The 22667-nt window shown below is 40.1% G+C and overlaps 1 protein-coding gene across 15 annotated transcripts in view; it reads right to left on the bottom strand.

Annotated features, from left to right (window-relative positions):
• Positions 1–818: 818 nt before the first annotated feature.
• Positions 819–22667, bottom strand: part of stxbp5l (syntaxin binding protein 5L) — a 121918-nt gene continuing 100069 nt past the window's right edge. For 2 of the 15 annotated variants that reach the window (XM_020089623.2, XM_020089624.2), the window contains 10 exons: positions 21833–21937; positions 17921–17974; positions 15189–15365; positions 9764–9865; positions 8511–8750; positions 5749–6112; positions 5308–5473; positions 4808–4919; positions 4374–4594; positions 819–3651 (listed from right to left, as the gene is read on the bottom strand). In XM_020089623.2, the coding sequence (XP_019945182.1) occupies positions 3610–3651; positions 4374–4594; positions 4808–4919; positions 5308–5473; positions 5749–6112; positions 8511–8750; positions 9764–9865; positions 15189–15365; positions 17921–17974; positions 21833–21937 (1583 nt within the window). In that variant the 3' untranslated portion in view covers positions 819–3609. The remainder of the gene's footprint in view (positions 3652–4373; positions 4595–4807; positions 4920–5307; positions 5474–5748; positions 6113–8510; positions 8751–9763; positions 9866–15188; positions 15366–17920; positions 17975–21832; positions 21938–22667) is intronic. The other 13 variants (XM_069532793.1, XM_020089625.2, XM_069532794.1 and 10 more) reach the window with 8 other exon arrangements.

Below are 22667 nucleotides of genomic sequence, written 5' to 3'. Positions count from 1 at the left end.
CAGCGATCCGATTGGTCACCCCTCCACACTATTCTGGATCGGATTGGCTCAGTGAGCAGTGGGACTCCTGAACGAAAACCTGATTGGACGCACACCCGGAAGTTAAACTCTCGGCTTTCTGATTGTGTCTCTGACTCTCTTATTGTGGGTGTGGCATGTTATTAATTAATAATCTAGATAGTATTATAATAATTACAACAATAATATGATTATAATTGTTGTTATACTAATGATACAGATAAATGTCCGAAAGTAAATTTTACAAAAGTGAAAGTATGAGAGTGAAGTATCTGATATTATGGCTGATGTATTATTGTGTTAGTAGTATCTTACTTTTGAGATGTTGAACGTTTTATGCACAGTTACATGATGCAATCTGTAATTACAATAGATAACATTCATAAAGCCCATATGTCTTGCACATGAAATCCTATTTTGAAAAGTAACTGTTACTGTTAGGTAAATTTTGTGATGTATTTCCCAATCAATTTCACTTAAGAGGCATTAAATAACATTAAATAAGTAAACTAGTAGAGTAAATACACTTAGTTACATTTCACCGATGGGCTTTATGATGAGCAAATATGGAGGACACCCCATTATCTGTGTAAATTCAAGGTACAGGATTACACAGCATAACTTATTGTGGTAAATAACTTTGTCTGTATTATTAAGAGTAAAACGTCCTGGGAACAACTGGTAAAATGGTCGTTGATATAGAGGCTCTGAAACAAGAAGGTAATAATCCCCACACATGAAACACTGATTTGCACTTATTATACACAATTCTATATAAAGCGACCAGTGAAACTTAGCTCTCAACTGTGTACATCAATCAATGTTTATTTCAGCTTTTGCATCAACATATTTTCAGTTCTTTTTTTTTTTTTGCCAAGTAATTTTCTAATACACTAGTATAATATCAATAAGAACAAAAAGTGGTAGAATCCATTTAAATAAGACAAACTTTGCTGCCATCATTGAGAAAACCAGAGAAATGCCTTTTTCAGGATACGACAGTGTGAAGAAGAACTACAGAGTCCCAGTGATTTAGACAGAGCCAGAATACCAGATACAGTACCAGCAGTAACAGGTACAACACATACAGAGAAAAATATCCCAAGAGTGTCTTCTTCTTTTTTTGTTTCACCTTTCACCCAAGATTGAACTGTACAGTTAATATAAAAAACAAAAACATACTAACAAAACACCCTGTCAGTAGAAGTCTGATTTATTTATTTTTTTAATCAATTTTCTTTTGGTTTTGTGGTTTTTCTTTTTATGTGTTTTCTCCGCCATTGACAGAACTGCACTGAACACAAATCTCATTGACGGTACAGAGATAGAAGAAAAATGTATCATTTCTTTTGTCATGTTGAAGACATCCCATTCAATCCAGTCAGGTATATTCACTGAAATCCCTGAGGCTCTGCTTCTGGATTTCAGGCGAAAACAAATGGGTTTGAAGGCCTTTTAATTAAGCCTCAACTGACAGGAAGTAGTCTGAAATGACGAAGCGGATTCACCCGGGTCTGGGATTTTTTGAGTATGCGTGTCACTGCGCGTATTTTACTTGGGAGTGACGTCAACGTGATCAAGACACAATGCGTCACATGAGTTAATGCTTGTGCGCATAAAGGCCTGATGTGTGAGAGATAAGATATCAATAATCCCCGTTCAGCTTTTCAGATCGATTCAAAATACAGACGAATGCACAAGTACAAAATATCCCCTTCAGTTAATGCTGTTTTAACATGTCGTGTGGCTACCCATTGACATGTACAACACAATCACAATATGATACACAACAATGTATCATGGAACATTTGTCGTTTTTCACATACAAAAGCCTCCGGTTGAGAGGCCTTTCACCATCAAATATAAGACTGTAACAAGAGGATATAGTCATCAAGAACGATATTGAACGGAAATAAAAATCAAACATATTTGCCTTCAGTTGAAATTGTTGCAAATGTTTTACACATGTACATAGTTTCTTCACTGACTCAACATCTGAACATCACTGGAAAAAAAAATACTCTTACTTCTCCTGAAACTCACGAGCGTTTAAACTGACGTGATTCCAGCTCTCCTCTTTGTGTTCCCGAGGACCACTCCGCTTCTACGCTTGAAAACACACACACCACAACTTTGAGGACCGAGGGAGAGATAGACGGGAGGGTGTCATTCATTTTTGATTGCTTTGGCAGAGAAAGAGTCTGCTTGAACATTTGTTGGCGCTCTCTCACTGTAACACTAACACACACACACACACACCCACACACACACTCACACACACACACACACACACACAACCTAATGGCCCACTAAACTTGTATACTCGACAAAGGCAGCTAATGACTCAAATGGCGAACGATTGACAACCCAAGAAATAATAAAAAACACCCTCATATACTGTATATATATATATATATTTTGATTTTATTTTCCAAAAGAAAAAAGGACTTTGATAAATGCCCTCTATGGCCAAGAACTTTCTCTCATCTGTTCTGATCAACAGGAAACACATGATGAATACTCACTAGTCTTTAGCTCTTTGTTTATTTACAGTAAGTAGATTCACCCATCTTGTTTTTTTATGGCACGAGAATAGTATATATGTTTGTATAGATATAAACACACTGTGTCCAGAATACACTTTAAACTGTCTTTCAGCCTTCGTGTCCGTCTCATATCAATCTGCTCTCTGCTGTTTTCATACAATTATAGTTGGGGAGCGAGATATTCTCATTATTGTTTAATGCTTTTATGTAGCAGCAGCCGTAAAGTGAAAATAAATGTGTGTGATCAGACTGTGCAGAGTTAAGTGTAAATACTACTGATTTGTGTTTGCACTGTGCAGCCCAGAGTAATTGGTAATAACAAAGTTTTAGCGCTATGCTAAGTGTGTTTAGAGAAAGCTAAGTATGTGCATTTATATTGTGTCAAGTAATATTTGCTGAAACTGAGAACACAAAATGAACTGAAAAAGTAAAAATAAATAAAGGGAAAGGAACACAACTTTTGGCTTAATAGCAATGCAGGTATACATTTCCCTTTTTATATATATATATATTTTTTGTCAGTATTTCAAAAAATATAAAGTTTTTTATAGTTTCTGTTGTTGGCTTACATTATTAAATAAAACTTTTTTTGTATCTCCTGTTAAAGTAGCATGCTGCTTTTTAATATGGCAGTTGGATATTTTTAATAGTCATCCATTTTTGTTTCATGCATTGTTGTTGGTTTCTTAACTTTTGAGTATCTACACAGTGAGGTCCAGAAAATCCAACCATACACACACACACACACACACACGCACGCACACACACACATACACATTTGCCGGATATTCCCACGTCCTTAAAACGTCGCCACCGTCTCTCTTTCCTCATCACAGTGTGACTAGACAAGGAACTAAGGAACTAGCCCGTCCCCGTCATTCAACAAGGTGACAGTGCTGCACACATAGCCAGTCCACAAGCCGTAAAGACAAAGTCACTCTTGAGTCTCTCTTTTAATTGCTCCCATTGGTAGAGTGAAAGTCCCTGTCCCGGCATGAAGCTCTCAGCAGTCCCAGGGCAGCCTCCGCCCTCTGTCCTGCTGCTATTAGAACTGGTACCACTTCTTGTCCTTGCACTTAAGCATCAGCTGTGAAAAGACAAAATCACTAACGGTCAGTGATGACAAAGTTATCACGACTTTACTTAATGCCAGGGACAAGGTTTTTGTGATAAATAATAAACAAATCCTTGTCTACTTCTGAAACAAACAAACATCAGTGTAGGAGGAAATGAAAGAGACTGTGATGGTGAACTGTCACAATAATTTTGGTTTTGAGGCATAAACCATGATTACTAGAAAACTATACAACATACTAAAAAAGAGAATGAGCTGAAACTAATTAAGCTTGTTTGGTGGAATTTCACATATTAGCTTCCATCCGCTCTGATCTTCAAATTCAATATTAACACAGTATTTTTGTACCATTTACAAAGTTATGTCTGTTTTTTTAAAGCTAACATTTTTTGCCTTAATTGTTAGGACAGCACAAGTGTAAAATGGGAAAAGAGGGAGGAAGGAAGGAAGACAGGCAGCAAAGAGCTGGACTGTAACAGAATCAGCTGCTGCTGCAGTCGGGGTCAAACCTCCATATACGGACTCACCTGGTTAAGCTGAGATTCATTTAACAAAAATGTATACCAGTATTCCACTTTAGTTTGTTTAGTTTTTATTTAGTTTCATGCTTAAACTTTTATCTTATCTTAATTGTACTTCAGTATTCATTAACTCATATTTAGACCAAGAGTAAGATTTTTTAAATCATACATATTTAGTTTATAAATAACAACCATAAGAGTTCTTGTGTTCACCTCATGAGCGTGTTTGGAGAAGGTTTCTGCACTGGTCATCATGAGAGCGGTGCGTTCCTCCAGCTCCCCCAGTCTCTGGCCTCTCTCATCCAGAGCGATACGGGCCCGAGCCAGATCCCCCACTGCTCCGCCCGCTGCCACCTTCATGCCCTCCATCCCCCCCTGTCCAGGGATGTGCTGAGCCAGACTGCGGGACGCCTTCCCAGCTGCTGCCTCACCGACTGTCAACAACATCAGGTTCAAAGTAAAGAGAGAAAGCGATGGAGAAATGTAAAGCAGAATCACACAACCCTTAGCTAATTGCACAGTTAACCCTTGAAAATATGAGACCTCATGATTCTTATATGATTATCACTTATGTCATCTTTTGAGTGAATTAGCACACACTGAAATCAAGCACTTTACATTGAGAAAAAATAAAAAAATAAACGCACAGAGCTCCTCTCTGTCGAAGGTGTTGGCGTTTCCTCCAAAGAAGCCCTTTAGAAAACCTCTGTTCTGGGCTTCTGGCGTTTCTATTGGTGTAAACAGCTCTCCGAGCATTTCCTGCAAATAATAAACATGAACAAAATCAAAGAATTCTCAGCAATTGATACAAACCTTTTTTATCACACAATTATTTCCAATTGTGCACAAGGCACATAGCACCAACAATTGTTAATCACACTATTGACAGTGAGAACCATAATGTAAGTAACCAACCACTTTTTGCCTGTAGGTGGCACTATGGCAACATCATTTTCACAGCTCCACTGACATGTGATCTTTACTGAGAGTGCAGTGATGGTTGTTGAGAATAAACACCTCTATGAATATGACTGGGTTCAGAGAGACACACACACACACACACACACACACACACACACACACACACACACACACACACACACACACACACACACACACACACACACACACCAACTGCGGTGCTGACCTGCAGGTTGTCACACATCTCCTGGCTGTATGTAATTCTCTGGATCTCTGTCGGGGAGCTGAGATACAGAGCCTGACCCCCATTGGTGAAGCAAAAGGTTCTTGCGATGCGCATGTCTGTCAGAGGCAGGTAATTGACATCCATCAGCGGTCTAAGACTGGGCAAACTAGGCAAGAAGAAAGAGACGAGTTAGATAACATGCAGGAACATCTATATGAAAAAAACACTGCACAGTAAACCACACCACAGAAACAACACGTTAACAGAAATATAATAGTTGTGATTATCAAATCTAAATTAATCTAATCAAAAATCAGGATTTATCACAATTTATATCACAAATGTATCAAAACTTTGTTGCACAAAATGTGCCACCACTTCAGTGCATTCATATATTCAGACTCCTTCACTATTTTTACATTGTTGCAGCTGTCTGTGTACCTGAGTGTCATGATGTGACCGTTGGCACAAAAGCAGGCCAGGCACACGCTGTTACACACCGACACCACGTCAGCTCGCAGCACAAATGACGACTCTGTGATGTTGTGGACAAAGAGGCAAGACTGCGAGGGCATCAAGAACACTTTGGCCTGCCTCTCCGAGCAAACCACGGCCAGATGTCCGTCCCCGCAGGCGTCCTGGGACGACGACGGTGAAAAGTGGACCAGCTTGCGCCTCCGCGGTCGATCGGGGTCCTCTGGGGCGTTGAGGTCCCTCCAAGTCTCGTAAGGGCTCTGAATGACCGCCCCCATGCAGTCCAAGAAGCCAAAGCGCAGCACTGAGCCCTTCAGCATCAGGACCATTCCTGCAAGTGTTTAGGTTGAGACAAGAGAGGAGACCTAAATTGTCCGAAGCCAAAGACGACTATCACAAAAAGTGTAGGATATAAATGAAAAGAAGTCACTTATCTCCATAGCAACCTGGTGTTTGAACATATGAGAATAATACACATAATGCTGAGATGAATTGGTTTTTACTTATAAACTTGACTATTCAATCCTCTGTTAGTTTACCCGGGAACACAGACTTGAAACTTTATTGTCTGTTAAAAAAAAATCATCTCTCAAATCGTACTTTTACAGAACAGATTTACTTTTTTTCTTTTTAGCCTAAAATTATATTTATTTTATAATTTTCTTTTGCCATTACTTGTAATTGATGTTGTATTGTTTTATCTGCTGTCTTTGATTTTAGATTTTTTATGATCAAATACAAACAAATACTTTTTAAATGACATTGTATTAATTAGTTTCTTATCTTGTTTTCTTGTTTTTATTTGTCCTCTTTGTGATGGCTGTTTTAAAAAGGTGCTATATAAATAAAGTTATTTTTGTTTTCATTATTATTAGAATGGGATTGGCATCACATCATTTGTTGCGTTAGAGACGATTCACTCTCTCCAGAGGAAATCCACAGCAGCACACAGAGAGCTCAGCAATCCACGCTTCTCTCTTCGCCAGTTTTTCCTTGGAACAGGATCTGTGACCTTCCAGTAAAAAGCTCGCTTCTTGTACATTTGGTCTCCAGAGAACAGCTGCTGCTTCAAAGGGCCTGAATTTTTGGTTCAATTGATGTTTATACCCTGAGACGAGAGACCTTTTTCCTCACACAGCGGGGCTCCTGGACTGGTGATGTGTTAATTCACAGGCTCAGTTTTGTTTAGTCAGAGTGCAAACACGACAAAGCTGTAAAATCCATCCTTGCTCTGAGTGCAGAATTAAGTCAATGTGACACCATGCATGACAAATGCCCGTCAAGAGTTTCTCCATGACAACAAACTCCCCCTCTAATTGAGACTAATGACATTTTAGAAGCTTTCTAGTATGAGCAGGACCTGGGGAGAGTTGAGCCTTCGAGTGGTGCTCGCAACGGCACATTTAATTCCTGAGGAAATTGCCTGCTCTTATTCTAAAAGCCTTGTTTTGCACTGAAATGTCTCATTTGTCTGAGTGGATGTTTTGTGTCAAACATACAAGTGGTGTTGAAAGAGAAGCTAATGTTTTACTTCAGATCAGAGTCTTGTGGTTTTTTGAGCACTATGTCATTGTTTCTGAAACGGCTTCACATCCCATTCATAAGGGAAACAAAGAAAATACAAAAGGCTCATTGCTGCAATGTGACCATGTTGGTTTGGAGCTGTGCTGTTCGCTGTTGGATGGCAACACTATACATGAAAACCAATCAAATTCAAGATGGCTTTTTACTGACTGAACAGTTCACTCTGGCTAATATCTTACTGCCATGGATCAGATGATAGTGTAAGGTTAAGAAGGGAAGTCAGTGCATGAGTTAATTCATTAATTAATTAAAACATATGCAGTGTTTTCAGTTAACTATCTAGACATTTACATCATACAGTTATCATTTACATGTTTAAATTCTACTTGATCTTTAGAAACATGACTTTAAATGAACTCTAATGTTGCTCCATATCTGCTGGATATTTATTTAAGTTATTGTTTTTATTTCAACATTCACCATATCAACTTTATTAGATGATACTATTGATCATTTAGTTGCACTGCTCCCAATCGTCCATCAAGTAAGGTCCAAAACATAACTCACTTTGATTCGGTTTATTAGATGTTGAATAAACCTCTCACATGCAAAACACAAAATACTGGTCAAATTAAAACATGATAAAATGTATATAATATTTAATATACTGAAATAATTCTTCTTAACTTTATTTATCCTCTTAATTTTTTGGCTGATAATAGATGTAGGCTGTGCAACTTATCAGTGTTATTATCTTCATCAAGGGGGTTATGCGTTTGTTTATTTGTCTGTTTCTCAGCAGGATTCGTAAAAACTATTAAACTGATCTCCGTGAGACTTGACGGTAGGATGGGTCATGGACCAAGAAAGAACCCATTTTCACTTTCTTTAACATTGTGAGACAAGATGTTTTTGACAGTCAATCTGACATATTTAGGGGACAAGCTATGCTGTGAGTGTATGCAATTTGATTCAACTTGAATTTAAAGGAACATTGGGCCTTAGTGGAAGTATGTGCTCTACTTACTCTACTTTTAAAGGTCTTTGATTACATGCATTTGTGATAACATTGTACACACCAAAGTATTACTGAGATCTTAAACACCAGTGCAAACCAGAAAAGTAAGAATCCCTGCACAAACAACTACATTTACTAAGAACCTGAGTAAGGTACATGACACCTCTGATGAAACCCTTGTACTTACCACTGGGGCCAATGGTGACCGGCTCCTCCATCCTCTCCTCCTGGTCAGTAGGAATGGACATCGGGATGAGCACGACCACGCCTAAGCTGGTGCCCACCCACAAACACGGGGTAGGCAGGGCATCACTCTTGCGCCCGTAGGACTCTCCAAACTGCAGCGTGGTGATTGCCTCTTTGGTGTCTCGGTCGATGCTGGACACGCTGGAGCTGCGCGAGCGGCTGAAGGAGTTTTCACGGCTTTCTGCAGCAGCCACCAAACACAGGCGGAAACGATGCGATAGAAGAGAGACATGAAGCAGTGACAAGAGAAGGAATGGAAAGAGAAGACAGAAGAAAGAGAAAATAGTGTTGGAGGACAGAAATTTATGGCAGCAACGAGATGGACGAAGAAGACGGATAGGTGATATGAGGGGACGAGAAGTTAAATAGAAAAAGGAATTCTGTGTGTAAGGAGAGAGAGTGATACGCAGTGCAAAAGATAAATACTATAAAAGTCAAACATGATTCGTGTGCAGACCGTGTGTCATGTAAAACGCTGGAACAAACAGGGAAATGCCAATGAGAGGTGACACACTGAGAAGAAAAGTGATCAAACATTACGAGGGCACGACAAGACGGAAACCTTATTTTCACACGCCTGTGTACACAGAAACACTTCTGTTGTCTTTAATTGAGACTGCTGGTTCTACTCACTGTTCAGCGGCCTGACGATACACACACTGAGAGACAGACACACACACACACACACACACACACACACACACGAGAATGCCACACATACACACACTGCACGGAACCCAGAAAACACCTTTAACTCTATTTTAGTGCTGTCCATTCACGTCCTCCATTGTGTACTTTAAGAATCCATCAAAAAAGTATTTCTGTAGTGCTGCATTTCTGAATAATTCAAAGCCAGGCAATGTGGAGTACTGCCTTCCCCGGCAAGCATTACAGAATGCAGAGTTTATGTAACAACAACTGCTGTGTGCCAAAAAAGTATGCTGACTGCAAAACACACACTTTAAACTGCTGCTATATAAAGATGGCATCACAGCCGCCCTTACACCTCAGGACGAGAGCACTTCTAGGCATGTTTCAGACAGAACAGGGCCACGGGACGGACATACTGACTAACGGAGGGACGGACATACTGACTGACGGAGGGAAGGACATGCTGACTGACGGAGGGACGGACAAACGTGTATCAGTCAGCAGGACAGCGGTTTGATGGGTTTGTGGCCGAGGCCCCCTTACCTCTCTCGCTCCAGCAGTAGGGGCTGGTGATGTGGTGCTCGTCGTGGGAGTACATAGTGACTCCGTGAAACTGCTGAAGCATCGCCCTCCTCGACGCATAACCTATTCGTCCCCCACCACAACATGAAACCCGTCGGACAAAACACACCGGCCATGACCCAGAGAAATCAATACACACACACACACACACACACACACACACACACATGGGTGCACACACATAGCCACCCAGCAAAGAACCAGACATGATGGACAGCAGTACCAGAGGATGAAAGAAAGGGGAAGAGAGAAAGATGCAGCTGAGTTTGACTGAGAGATTCCTTGAAATATTAACAGAGACAGAAAGAGAGAGTGACTGAAAAAGAGGCTACGTTTCTTGTGGCCACACAACCTTTACTCAAAAATCCATCTTCTCTCTAAACACCATCTCAACACCAACAAGAGCAAAGCAAAACTCAATTTAACACAAAAGGGACATGGAAACTCAGATAAAGACGTCAAGAATGCAAATTCTTGTTGTTGGATTTGTGTTTCTGCTTTACCACAGTATCAGATCAGCAGTTTAGTGAAAAATTCTGGTATCGTGACAACACTGCTGCACACGCTGCTGGCAGCCACAGAGACGAAACAGCCTTCTGCTGTGAGTCTCGGTAGCAGCAGCTCGGTTTTTGCTGTTTGTCACTGGGGTGTGTTTACGCTGTGTGACAGAGCCTGTGGGGGGCTGGCTAATGAAAGTCAGGCAGAGTGGTACACTGGCAGGACACAGGGACCCCTGGGGTGGGGGCTGCTTCACAGGGAGCTTTAGAGCCAGGTGAGGCAGTGTCAGAGGGTGATAAGAAGAGGCAGACGATGAGGCGGTGAGACGGACAGTGTGCCAGATTCAGTGGTACACGCAGATACATCCACACGCTTTGGAGAGACGAGGACAGACACATGGAGACTGCTACTGAACCCCTTGTCATATCTATGTACCACCGATGACTGTGGAGAATTGTGCATTTAATTTGGAATTGATAAATGTTTGACCCATAAAAACAAGGTACTGAAATGCAGAGATTCAACAGGGACTGTTTTTATAACAATATCAGGTGTGTGGTTTCAGGTTTGGTTTTTTATGTGGGTGTGCGGAGGTGCAGAACAGAACGTCTTTTGAAAGCCTCTTCAGCATCTGGCCAGGTAGTTACTGAGTCACCATAGCACTGTGCACAGAGAAATATATTTTAGTTTTACTCCTTCATTTACCTGTGTGTGCACATTATGAGATACTATTACCTAATATATTGTTTGTGAGTTAAATTTAAATCAAAGGGTACACTCCTCTCTTTACTTAATAACAACACACACACTATCTTACAGGTGTTCCTCTTCTTAAAGTTCCACAGGCAAATCTAATGTTATCATACCATTACATCTTCAATATTTAATTGTTGTGCTGCCTAACCGATCTAGCAGGCAGTGATGTGGTTACTGTATATTCAGTTTGGCTTCCCTTGCCATTTCCCTCCTCTGTCTCCTCTCCTGGAATGCAGGCCTCATTAACATCGGGCTCATCTCTCTCACTGCTTGTTGACCTTTAATTATTCCAGTGATCCTGCTGGCTCTTCACTGTGGTAACCCAGTGCAACTGATAAACAACAGCGCCCAAGGTAGGCGACAGTCAGTGAATATGCAACGGTCTGCTGAGAAATGAAATGAATGAATAACAGCACATTAAAGCTATAGTGCAGATAGTGGCTATTCTTGATTTTTCAACTTATTTCCTCCCACACTGTTTTAGACATTTTGACATCGAAATCATTGTATTTCCTTCTGTACTTGACTACAACAGCCAAGAAACCCAGCTAAAAATAAATGTGTTGGTAATCTAACTTACGTCCATCTATGATATCTTGTGAGTATACAATACTACAAAGTCTAAGTGTGTACAACTGCGTGCACATTTTTGATTTAAACAGCACAAATGTGCCAAAGAATATCAAACCGTGGACAAGCATGGACGGTTTAATCTGCACTCAATGTGTAACTCTGTTTAATATGCAAATCCAACAGCATCGGATCAAGTTCTCAATACTGTTCTAAAGCCCTGGTAGTTGTATATGGCAGGTATCCACTATCAAGAGCTGCCTGTTAGATTATGTAATATCTCGTGTGCCAAGTTGACAATTTGGTGGCACAAGAGGAAAACTGGTGAAGTGTCCAGTCTGGGAAAGTCAAAGATGGCTTTGATATAAAAGACAATTTAACTGGGTCCAATACCATATCATGGACTTTGAACACAAGACAATTTACCCTCATGTCATACCATGTGACATTCTGGATAGTGGTGACCACTGTAAATCGTTTAAAGCCGCAGCCACTCTATCCAAGCTTCCTCAGCACATTTGAGCAGGAGCACAGATTGTACCACTCAGGCACACAGATGTGAGGCTGCTGTCTCTGGAGAGATGCTGACATTCTTCTTTAGTGTGAGACAGATTGTTGAATATTGTTAAATATAATTTAGGTCAAGCATTTATTCAGTGGATGTCTAAACGCAGGGTTTGATTGAAAAATGGATTTCGTGATGAGTTCACGTCCCTCAATTGTCATTTTGTATCTAGGTAACATGACCCGGTGATTGGTGCCATTCTACGGACTCTGAATCTTACATGGCAGAAGCTGACATCTGTAATACAATGCTAGGATAGCCTATGGTTAGTATAAGGTCTCATATTAAATTGCTCACAAAGTCTGTCAACCTGTTTTATGGATATTTTCAAATATGCCTTAAAGCTGTGGCAAATAAATGTATTCTTTTGTCTGCACTGGTGTGGTTGCTGTTGCAGCTGTAGCCCAGGTGGTGGCTTTAATAAAACATTCAGCTTATGTTGATGAAACATTTCTTCTCCCCTGGCTCCAGGTCAATGTGGTATAATGAGGTTGATGAAGATGGCAGAGGGAATCTAATTGCAGAATTGTAAAGGATCAACTGAGGCTCAACAAGCAACACTGCACTTATTCTGATTATTTTTCAATCAATATCAATATCAATATCTTATATCAATATCTTACACCAGCATGTTTGTTCGAACCACTTACAATTTGCACAATCGGACAAAGGCCCAGATTAGATACCTTTATAATTCTAAAGCTTTACACAGTAGCAGTAGAAGACAATGAGATTTGTTAAACTGAAACAGCCTCGAGCAAAAAAATCAAATTAGAGCATTAAAATGTTCGGCCAATCATTGTGTTTGTCAGTTTTTAGGAATCATCCTCTTCCTCAAGCTGCAGTCACTGGCCATTGTCTGCCGTCCCCACTTTTATTTCCACCACCGTCAAAACAAAGGAAATCTACAAATTTGCAGCTACAGTCACCTCACCGATTTGCCTGATGGGGGAATCAAAGGTCCAATATTACAGGAAAGTGTCAAGACGGCAGATGTGTCTCACTTTCGTCTGAGAGGATATTGTTTATTCAAAGTAAATAGATGTCCTGCAGTGATGCCTGAAATGACAGACTAAGTGCAAGATTTCATACTGTGTGATTAAATGTTGTTGCACATTTCCGACAGAGGCCATTTTCTGTGTCGGTTCTGAGGTCAAAATCTTAAAATGACGCTGCTTGGAGTGTCATTTTAAGTCTTTACTTGACAACACATTCAATTATTAGCTTTTTTACTGGCAATGAAAAATGTGCGGTCGATTTTTTCAGACCCCACTTAAACCCTGAATACAGCAGCGATAACAAATACCTTTAGGCATCACACACACAGAGACAGAGGGACATATTTACACACTCAAAACACACACCACACCCACGCAAATACTTCACTAATCATGGGTATATGAGGCCCGCTTGGCAAATCCATTTCCAGGCAGTGCAAGTCAAAGTCAGGGTGTGAATAAAATGTCAAAATGCCAGAGTGCAAATTGGGCTCCAATGTTCGTCATGAACTACTTTTATGTGTATGCATGTTGAAAGGGCTATTCGAATCTGGACAAAAAAAGAGCATGAACTGCAATACAAAGACATTGTATATATTCACACACAAGGACATAAACTATATAAACGGTGATGGTACGCCTCCCTCGGCTCAAAACTTTGTGGATTATGAGAAAGTTGGACAGTGTGGCCACACTATACAAACCTCATGTGAGCTCCTTTAATTAAAACATCTACAATCTATTAACCAAAAGAGAAAGAAAATTACTGAAAATGTTACTTCACCGAACTATATGACTGAACGGGGAGAAAAAACGCAACATTCATTTCTAACACCTCAGTGCTGCTGTTAAAGTGAAATAGTTGCAAAAATTTGATGCAGAGGATTAAAAAAGAATAACAGGCATTGAAGAAATCTATGTTAATCAGTTAATACACTTAAAAATTGCACAAACCTTCAGGGCTGGGACATAGTCGACACAGGCAATAGTATTAAGAGGCACAATGCAAGAGCTCTTTCTTGCATCCTGTAGTCCAAATGTTGTAATGCTAATGCAAGCTGCAGAAAATATATGTTTGAAGTAGCAAAGTAGCTCACACACTGCTTAATGTGGAAGTAGCTGCTGTTAGTGTAAACCTACAGCAGCCATAATCTTCATGTTCTCACCGTCAACACCTATTGCCTGATTTCCAACTATCACATCTAGAGATTTTAAGTGGCCAATTGAATAAATTGATCATTCATCAAACCCCACCCATTTCTAAAATGGTAATAGTCAAACAAGTATTTTAGCTGTGTATTCTGAGAGAGAATATCTGGTAAAGTTTCTTGAGAAGGTAAACAACTTTTTTATTGATATTCATTTGAACTAGTTCAAAGCTTTGTCACCAACATGCACATACTGCAAGGTTTCCTGTGGTTCTCTAAATTCACCTAATGTAACTGATTCTTTCGCTCATCTGTCATAATCACTTAAGGGGTCACGTGAGGTAGAAGAAAATCAGATGACTGATTTTTTATTTGTATGGCATTTAATATTCAACTCTTCTTAAAATTATGGTTAAAATATGCTATTTCAAAAAGTGTTTTAATTTCTATTTATTTATGGAAATCATCTTCTGACCCCCAGGGGGGTCCTTACCCCCTAGTATGGGAACCCCTGCTTTACAGTGCAGGTTTAACTCTTACTGCAGCACCATATACACTGCTTCAACATGTAGAGAGATCCAGTGGTTAACAGACCTGACATGTTATGGTTGCTATATTTCGATTGGATGGCCGCTGCTTGGGAAGGACAGTCTAACCCACTAGCATCTGCTCCTGATGATTTGAGTTTGTAAGTTGCTAACTTGCATTAGCATATGCTTGCCTTGTGTTAACTATGTATCAGGCCTTAAACCACTTACCCCAGGGTGAGAGGAAGGCATGCACTTGTTGGGAGGGAGAACATGTTAGAGAGGTTTAGGGATGGGGGGGGGGTTGGGAAGACAAGCACACACCTTCAGTGTGGGACACAGGCAAAGAGATCTCCATGCAAGCAGCAGACTGGGCCTTGCGGAAGGGCGGTCGGCCAGGGCCTCTGCGGGTAAGCCGTGGCCCCTCAGGACCCATTGGGACGCGAGGCTTCCCTGCCAAGGGCTGGGAGGTGGGGCTAGTGCAATGTCCATTGACATGATCTGTAACAACGGCAAAGCATTAGCAAACAACACAAAGAGGGAAATAGAGAAAATTTCATTCATTACTAATCCAGGACTGCAATATCCATCATCACAGGTCACTTAGTTTGATAACGAATGATTTTAACAAAATGCTTATTTATAATCCTGTTTTATCAGTTTAAAGGAAATATCTCCTTTTCTTTTTAAAATGCAGATTTATTCCTTCAATACAATAGGACATTGCATGACCTATGAAGATGGACATTTCTGCAGTGTTAGAGAAGCAAGCTGGTGTTGAAGATCAGATTGTCAGTAAGAAAGATGGCGGAAGGTAAAAAGGGAGTAAAGAGTGGGTTGCAAGGAATCGGAGAGTGGTTGGAAGTCATTATGAACAAGAAGGAGAGAGAGATGCTGGGGGGTAAAAGAAAAGTGGGTAAAATGTGGAGGCAAATTGTAGTGCAGATTCATCCAGTCTGTGCCAGGAAAGAGATATGAAAATCAAAAAGAAAACAGGCTTGAAAACAGGCTTGTTTCATTTCCACTTTGTTTATTTTCTCCTTGGAGAATCGTTAGAAAACCCTGTTTTTTAGCAGAAACTGTTTATTTCTTTTGAAGGCCGGGAGATTTACAGTATTTAGTGGCTTTGACAAAAAGCTTAAAGTGAAGATCAAACAAATAAAACAGAATATAAAAACTACAATATATATATATATATTTGTATTCATTCCTTTAGTTGGTCCCGTAGTTAAGTTGGTTGGGCTACATGATCAGCTACAGACGATGCTGAGAGGAAAAACATTCTGGGATCATTGCTTTACATGGCTGGCCCTCAGGGACTGACAGTGGAAGCTTGTCCTTACTTTTTTTTGAGTCAAACCTTATTAATAAGACAAAGCAAAGCAACTTTATGTGGGCTGGTTACACTTTGCGGTTCTTTGTTTCCTGCAGTTCAGTTGGCATGTGATGAAAAAGCTGCCTGGACAGATAATTACAGCTTCATGATACCAAATGCCTGAGCAGTTTTATTATCACTTCCTCTCAGTGACGAGTAAAAAGAAGAAAAAACAGGGCTCTTTTCTTGAATGACATCTATGTTGTAGAAAACCCCAAAGTTAAAACAAACTGTCCTTGATAGGAAGGTGTGATAGAGGCTTCCCACTTTTTAATTTATTTATTATTACCTTCCTCACTGAACTTCTCTTGCATGGTTGATGCACAAATGATTCAGTTTCAAAGTGAAGATGAAAAGCTCCGGGGTTCCACCCAGTCCGCGTGCAACACTCACAGTTTCACAGCAGGACGGGCCGAGGCAAAGCAGGGAATTGAAAACTGAGGTTAGTATCGGGCCGACTGATACGAGAGCTGCGTGACGACACCGCTGTGCCTCTGTAATAATGTTTTCTCACTCTGAATTTCAAACAGAGATGCGGCCAATCAGTCATTTGCCCAGAAATGTTCTGCAGGAAACTACATAGCAGAAAGAATGGCACTATATCCTTATACACATCACCCAACGCACGGACGGCCACACACATCAAGAGTGCACATACACCCACTCACGCACGCACGCTAGCACACACACACAAGATATATTCCCCACAATAGACTAATCCGACCAAAAAAAACCCAGATTCCTATTGAAGTGACTAACCAGATTAAGATTAGATCAAAATAGATGAATGATTCAAATGAATTAATAAGTATAATGTTGTATTAATATGTATTTCTTTCCATTTTACATACAACACACAATACTGACACTTTGTTGTTTAAACCTCACACAAAGCTTAAAATGTGTGATGAGGCAAACAAGGTTGCTATTTTCCAATTTTTTGGGGATCTGGCTCATAAATGATGTCAATAAAATAAAACCATTGTTTTTAAACTGTCACATACCAACACGTTATTGAATGAGTCACAGGAATAAGTAAGCACTGGCACATTTTGTGTTGAAGAAGCAGAAGGTGTTTGAGGGGACAGCATGTATGACACTGCAGAAGCAGAGAAAAGAGAAACCTGAGGTTGTGATGTATATATATATATATATATGTGGCACTCATGTAGCAGATGTATGGGTGAGGGGGGGCACTCAGTATCTGTAATGCAGATGATCCAGTCATAATGAAAAGAGGGCTGTGTCAGAGAGAAATGATCCAGTTAAAGTGAGGGAGGGAGCGAGTGATCAAATCACTGTAGAGCAAGGCTGTCAATGGAGGAAAAGGTTGTGTAAAATCAGAGGATGGTCCAATCATGATAAAGCGATAGAAAGCCTCAAATTTAAACATGGGCATGAGCTGCAAATCACCTTTATAAACACTTGCAAAATGTAGAAGGAACGAACACAGAAGATCGAAATCAAAATACATTAAAGGGGCACAATGGGCGAACAAGTCAGGCCGACAGTCTCATGGGCTGCTTGAACAGGAGAGAGTGACAAGTAAACTGATAAAAGAAAGTTTGAGTAAGAAAAAAATAAACGAATGCTACATTAAAGCCTAGAATACGTGACAAAAGCAGAAAGTCAATGATTCAAAGGAAATTAAATGAAAACTTCTGGCTTTCGCCTACCGTACCAAGATCAGTCTTAAGATCTGTTGGCAGACTTAACTTTCTGCCGGGCCCCTTTACTGAAACGAAAGAATAGGAAACAAAACACCAGTTAATCCTTTTAAATAAAATAAAATAAAAAATGAATCTACGGAACCCCTGAAGATGATGTTTTTTTATCTTGTGTGCACAAGTTATTATCTAGTGGGAACAACTTATTTATCTTGTGCATACAAGATAAATAAGTTGTGCACAAAGAGCTGATATCTGATTAGTAAAGACATGATTGGCTGATGCTTTGAAGACAACACTAAGTTTTAAGAGATGGCTTATTTCTCAAGTACCATGCTTGAAACATATTTCCTTCTGTTGGCTGAATGTTTTGTTCTTCAGTATGAGCAGCAAATGGTTCCAGACAACCCTGTGTCTCTGTGCAAGAGCAACAAGAATTTCATTGTGTGACATTAAAAGGTGAAAATAAAACTTGATTCACTGAGTTTTCTCCATGCTATTGGCTGTGAGCTCAATCTGAGTGATTGAAACACATATATCTTCTTAAAATAAATATCTTGTGCGGACAAGATAGTAATTTGTTCCCAGAAGATAATAACTTGTGCGCACAAGATAAAAAATATAATCTTTTGGGACTTCAGGAGCTTCGTACTAGTCTAAGACAAAGAATGACCCAAACAAAAGTGCAAAAAGAAGAAAAAAACTAAAACCAAACAAAATAGAAGTCAATTCAAATGAACAAAGAACCAGAACATGCAAATCGGTGCAGTTGCACACAGCAGGCATATTTCAAAATGCATGCTCCATTGTTGTCCCAGGCCAGTGTAGCCAGCTATATCTACAAGATTAGTAATACCCAGTGAAATAAATGGTCCAGTGAATCATCCAGGCACTCGGAGCAGGATTTATCCTCTTACAACTAATGGTCAATGTCTTGTTGAGCTGAACAAGATACATGAATTTACCCTGGATGTCAAACTCCAGTCAGTGCACACATTTCTGGAATCGGATTAACATTAACTTGATTTACATACTGAAATAGGGCTGTTTTGTATTTCTAAGGCCTGGGATGTCTGACATGGAAGCACAGACAAACAGAGTGACACCACAGGGTGTCAAAAACCAGACACTGGAGGGGACAAAATAACTTGTTTAAACATTTTGCAAGTATTTTGCAGTAAGTGGAGAACTGCAAAGGTCAGAGTTGAGATGTCATGAGTCAGTTTCCCCTTTCATAAAGAAGGCAATACTTTATTGTTTCTTTGTGGAAGATACAAGATGGCGTTCACATGACGTCTGATTCATTAAAAGACCACATGGAAAAACAGCATGACTGTGAATTTGCATTGTCTAGGGTTTTGACCATTGTTTAGTTTTGATTTGGAAAATGTATCAAAGGAATAAATTGACTCAGGTTTTAATCCTTCTGCAACAGAGGATGTGGGCCGACTGGCGGAAATGGTGAAACTATTTTTAATCTGCTTTAATATAATACAGTTCATTCCATTTATGCATCTTATTTGCTGTGAAGGACCACGTAGTTATCTTAGTATCAAAGGTCATTTTGAGGAAAAATATATTTCCTTTATGACAGAGGAGGAAATTAGGGTGGCATGGTGCCCTAATTGAATTCCTCAATCGATGAACTTCTGTTTCCATTTTTTTTCAGGAATAACTAAAGCATTTCAGTTTAGTGTTGCTAATGAGATAATAGATGAGATATGCATGTGAATATGTGTGTGAGCTTGTGTGTGTTTTCTTCATAATGAACCATGGGGAGCAGATGCTGCTGCAGCGATATAAAGTGTGCAGTGTTCGGGCTACAGTGACAGAGTAAATGTTCTCATAATAAACAAGTCTCAAACAGATGGTTCCTCTGTTTAAAAGCTCAGTGGCTGAATTAACAATTCATAAAATGTTCATTGTAAATATGAAGAACACGTAGCCAACACTGCATGTACCAAGATTCATGACCATGGGTTTTAATAACGACATGCTCATTTAAATCTGGTCAGTTGAGAAACAATAGTTTTGAATGATTTCCCCAATCTGTGTTGATAATAATATTATGACATAATTATGATAATAGATAGATAGATAGATAGACATACTTTATTCATCCCTGAGGGGAAATTCTTGTTTTCTAGCAGTACAGACACGTGCAATAAGTACAATTGCAATAAGTACTTATTGCTTATAAGTACAATAAGTCTATGTGCATGGACATTTTTACTTTTAGTATAACATACGTAACTCATGTTTGCCAACAGTTTGTGTTGGAATACCCCCATTTATGAACTCAACACTGTTACTTCATTATTTGTTCAAGTAGCATTCCCAAAGTGAAACGATCGCAAAATTACAACGTTATTTCCTGGCTGGGCAGTGGGTGGCACCTTTAAAGGTGATTTATGACTCTGTCTGACTGAGGCAGGATTGGTGTTTAAATGGTGTTTAAACATTTCTGTTGAATGTGCTGTCCTGGTTTTCTCCTTTTCTCCTCTGTGCAAGGCCATGGCAGGTTTTTCTGACAGATAATAGACCCCCGTCCCCCCTGAGGTCCATAGAAAAGGCTGATGGACTGAATCATAGTAACATATAGAGTGCTGAGATCCATAAAGGGTCTAATGCTTGGATTTGATCAGGCCACAACACTGATGTTGACGTACAAAGCAAGCCAAAGTCATTTTCATCAGCACCACGACTGGCCACTTAGTGGCCACCATGCAGTTGGTTAGAAATGAGACAGTGATGAATGTTAGCGCAGAGGACAACACGATGAGATTGCAGGTTTATTGACACACAATCACAAAGACACAATTAGAGACATTTGGAGCGCCACAGCCTGGTAAAGTAGCATATTGTCCTTCAGTGACAAAGATGTGTGGTTCCAGTGGAGGCACGATGATTAACATCACAGAGAATGAAGCACAAGAGGCTCTGACCAGCGAGGAGAAGTACCCAGTAGGAATACAACCCCTTCCTCTTTCTAAGCCCGCCTGCCTTGCAGGATTGCTGAATGGTGACGGATCCACTCAATTCCCCAATCTGGCACGTACAACGAACATCACAACATCTGCCCCCCCTCCCCACTGCAACTGGGGCAGAGAGACAACACAACACCATCAACCGTCCGCACAAAAGCATGGAAGACATTGACGAAGCAGCAGCAGACAGTCAGTCACGAGAAACACAGTCCCTGTCAGCTTGTTTACACTGCAAGCAACCTGTTTGATGGTTGATCTGTGTTGACCTATCGTGGTGTGAGACTGCATTAGGTGGTGAAAGGCTCTGACGACATTCTGCTTATGAAAAATGTGATGTTTTATTTGAAAATGTGATATTGTTGCTCATCTGTGTTTCAGTTTGGAGAGCTCAACTCCACAGTCACTGCTAACCAACCAGTAGGAGTCGCCAGTGCAAAAACAATGACGAAAACCTTTTCCTTTAACACATGTGAACCCCATTGTTTAGGACATTTTTTAAAATGTCATTTCATGTTGCTTGTGTTAATTGCATTCACTATTTCATTCAATGATGGGTTTTAAATGGCTGTAACCTCAGCTACATACATATGTGTGTTTTTCAGATACCAAGCGAAAAAATCAGCTTTGCTCTTGATCATCAATGACCATGAAAGATTCTGCCGTAGCCCAGCTCTTTCAAAGCCACCAGTTTTATTTGAAATACCTAAAACGCCCCTTCCTCTGTGCTTGTGTCGGGAATTAAAGGACTTCTGGTGTCTCTCTGATAGAGTTGCTCACAGTGTGGAAGCGGAGTTGGCATGCAAGGTGCGACACTGAACCAACTACCTGCCCAAAAACAACCCAATTATCCCAGCTCCCTCCCTCGTTTTGCCATAAAATAAAAGCCACAAGCAGATGTCCATGAAGAGGCTGACATCCCTGAGACATCCCTCCTCTTACCATTGTCCAGCAAGTAAAAGACTGGACTGCAGTGGCTGGCTCTCAGACTGGCCACAGGCTCGGGCAGGACGCGTGGGTCATTGTGAAGGGAGGTTGGGTATTGAACTGGAATAGGAGATCCAACAGAACAGACAGAGACTTTTCAGGGAAATGGGGTAAAGAGACAAACAGAGCAGTTGAACTGGGGAAGATGAGAGTATTGGAGTTAACAAGAAGAAAACAGTTGAGAGGTTATGAAAATAAAAAGGTTAATAAGCAGCAGAGAAAGGACAGCACTATTCAACCAGCAATGCGATACTCAAACAGGTTCACAAGCACAACTAATACTAACACAAAGAACACTGCTAACCACTACTACTACTACTTTTACAGCATCTCATCACCACTAGTATCACATTTATAATCTCCACGACTGGTATTTTCACAATATTTGTTGTCTCCAACAGCTGTATTCAGCCTGTCAGTCCTCCAGACTTATTATTAACATCACTTTTATTGCTTTGAGGCAATTTTGTAAATCATTTTAACTTCCAAACAAACACTGCCACCACATCTAAGTTTTATAGTCACTGTCAAATACCTGACACTTCATAAAGACAGTTAAAATGGATCCATCCACATCTTGAGGGAACACTACATAATACAGCCAGCAATTTATAGTGTCATTTTCCAATATTCACTGTGTAACTCCTCTGAACTTAAAGTGAAATTATGTTCGTTTTTACGTCTCGGTTTGAAGATAGAAGTCTCCTGAGCTGTGAGGTTGTGAAAGGTTAGTTTGTTTTTCTCTTCTGTTCTGTCCCTTGTGAGCTGGACAAACAAAGGAGCCATTCCT

Source organism: Paralichthys olivaceus, chromosome 10 (assembly GCF_024713975.1).
Source record: "Paralichthys olivaceus isolate ysfri-2021 chromosome 10, ASM2471397v2, whole genome shotgun sequence".
NCBI lineage: Eukaryota > Metazoa > Chordata > Actinopteri > Pleuronectiformes > Paralichthyidae > Paralichthys > Paralichthys olivaceus.
This window is presented reverse-complemented; position numbering and strand designations above follow the sequence as displayed.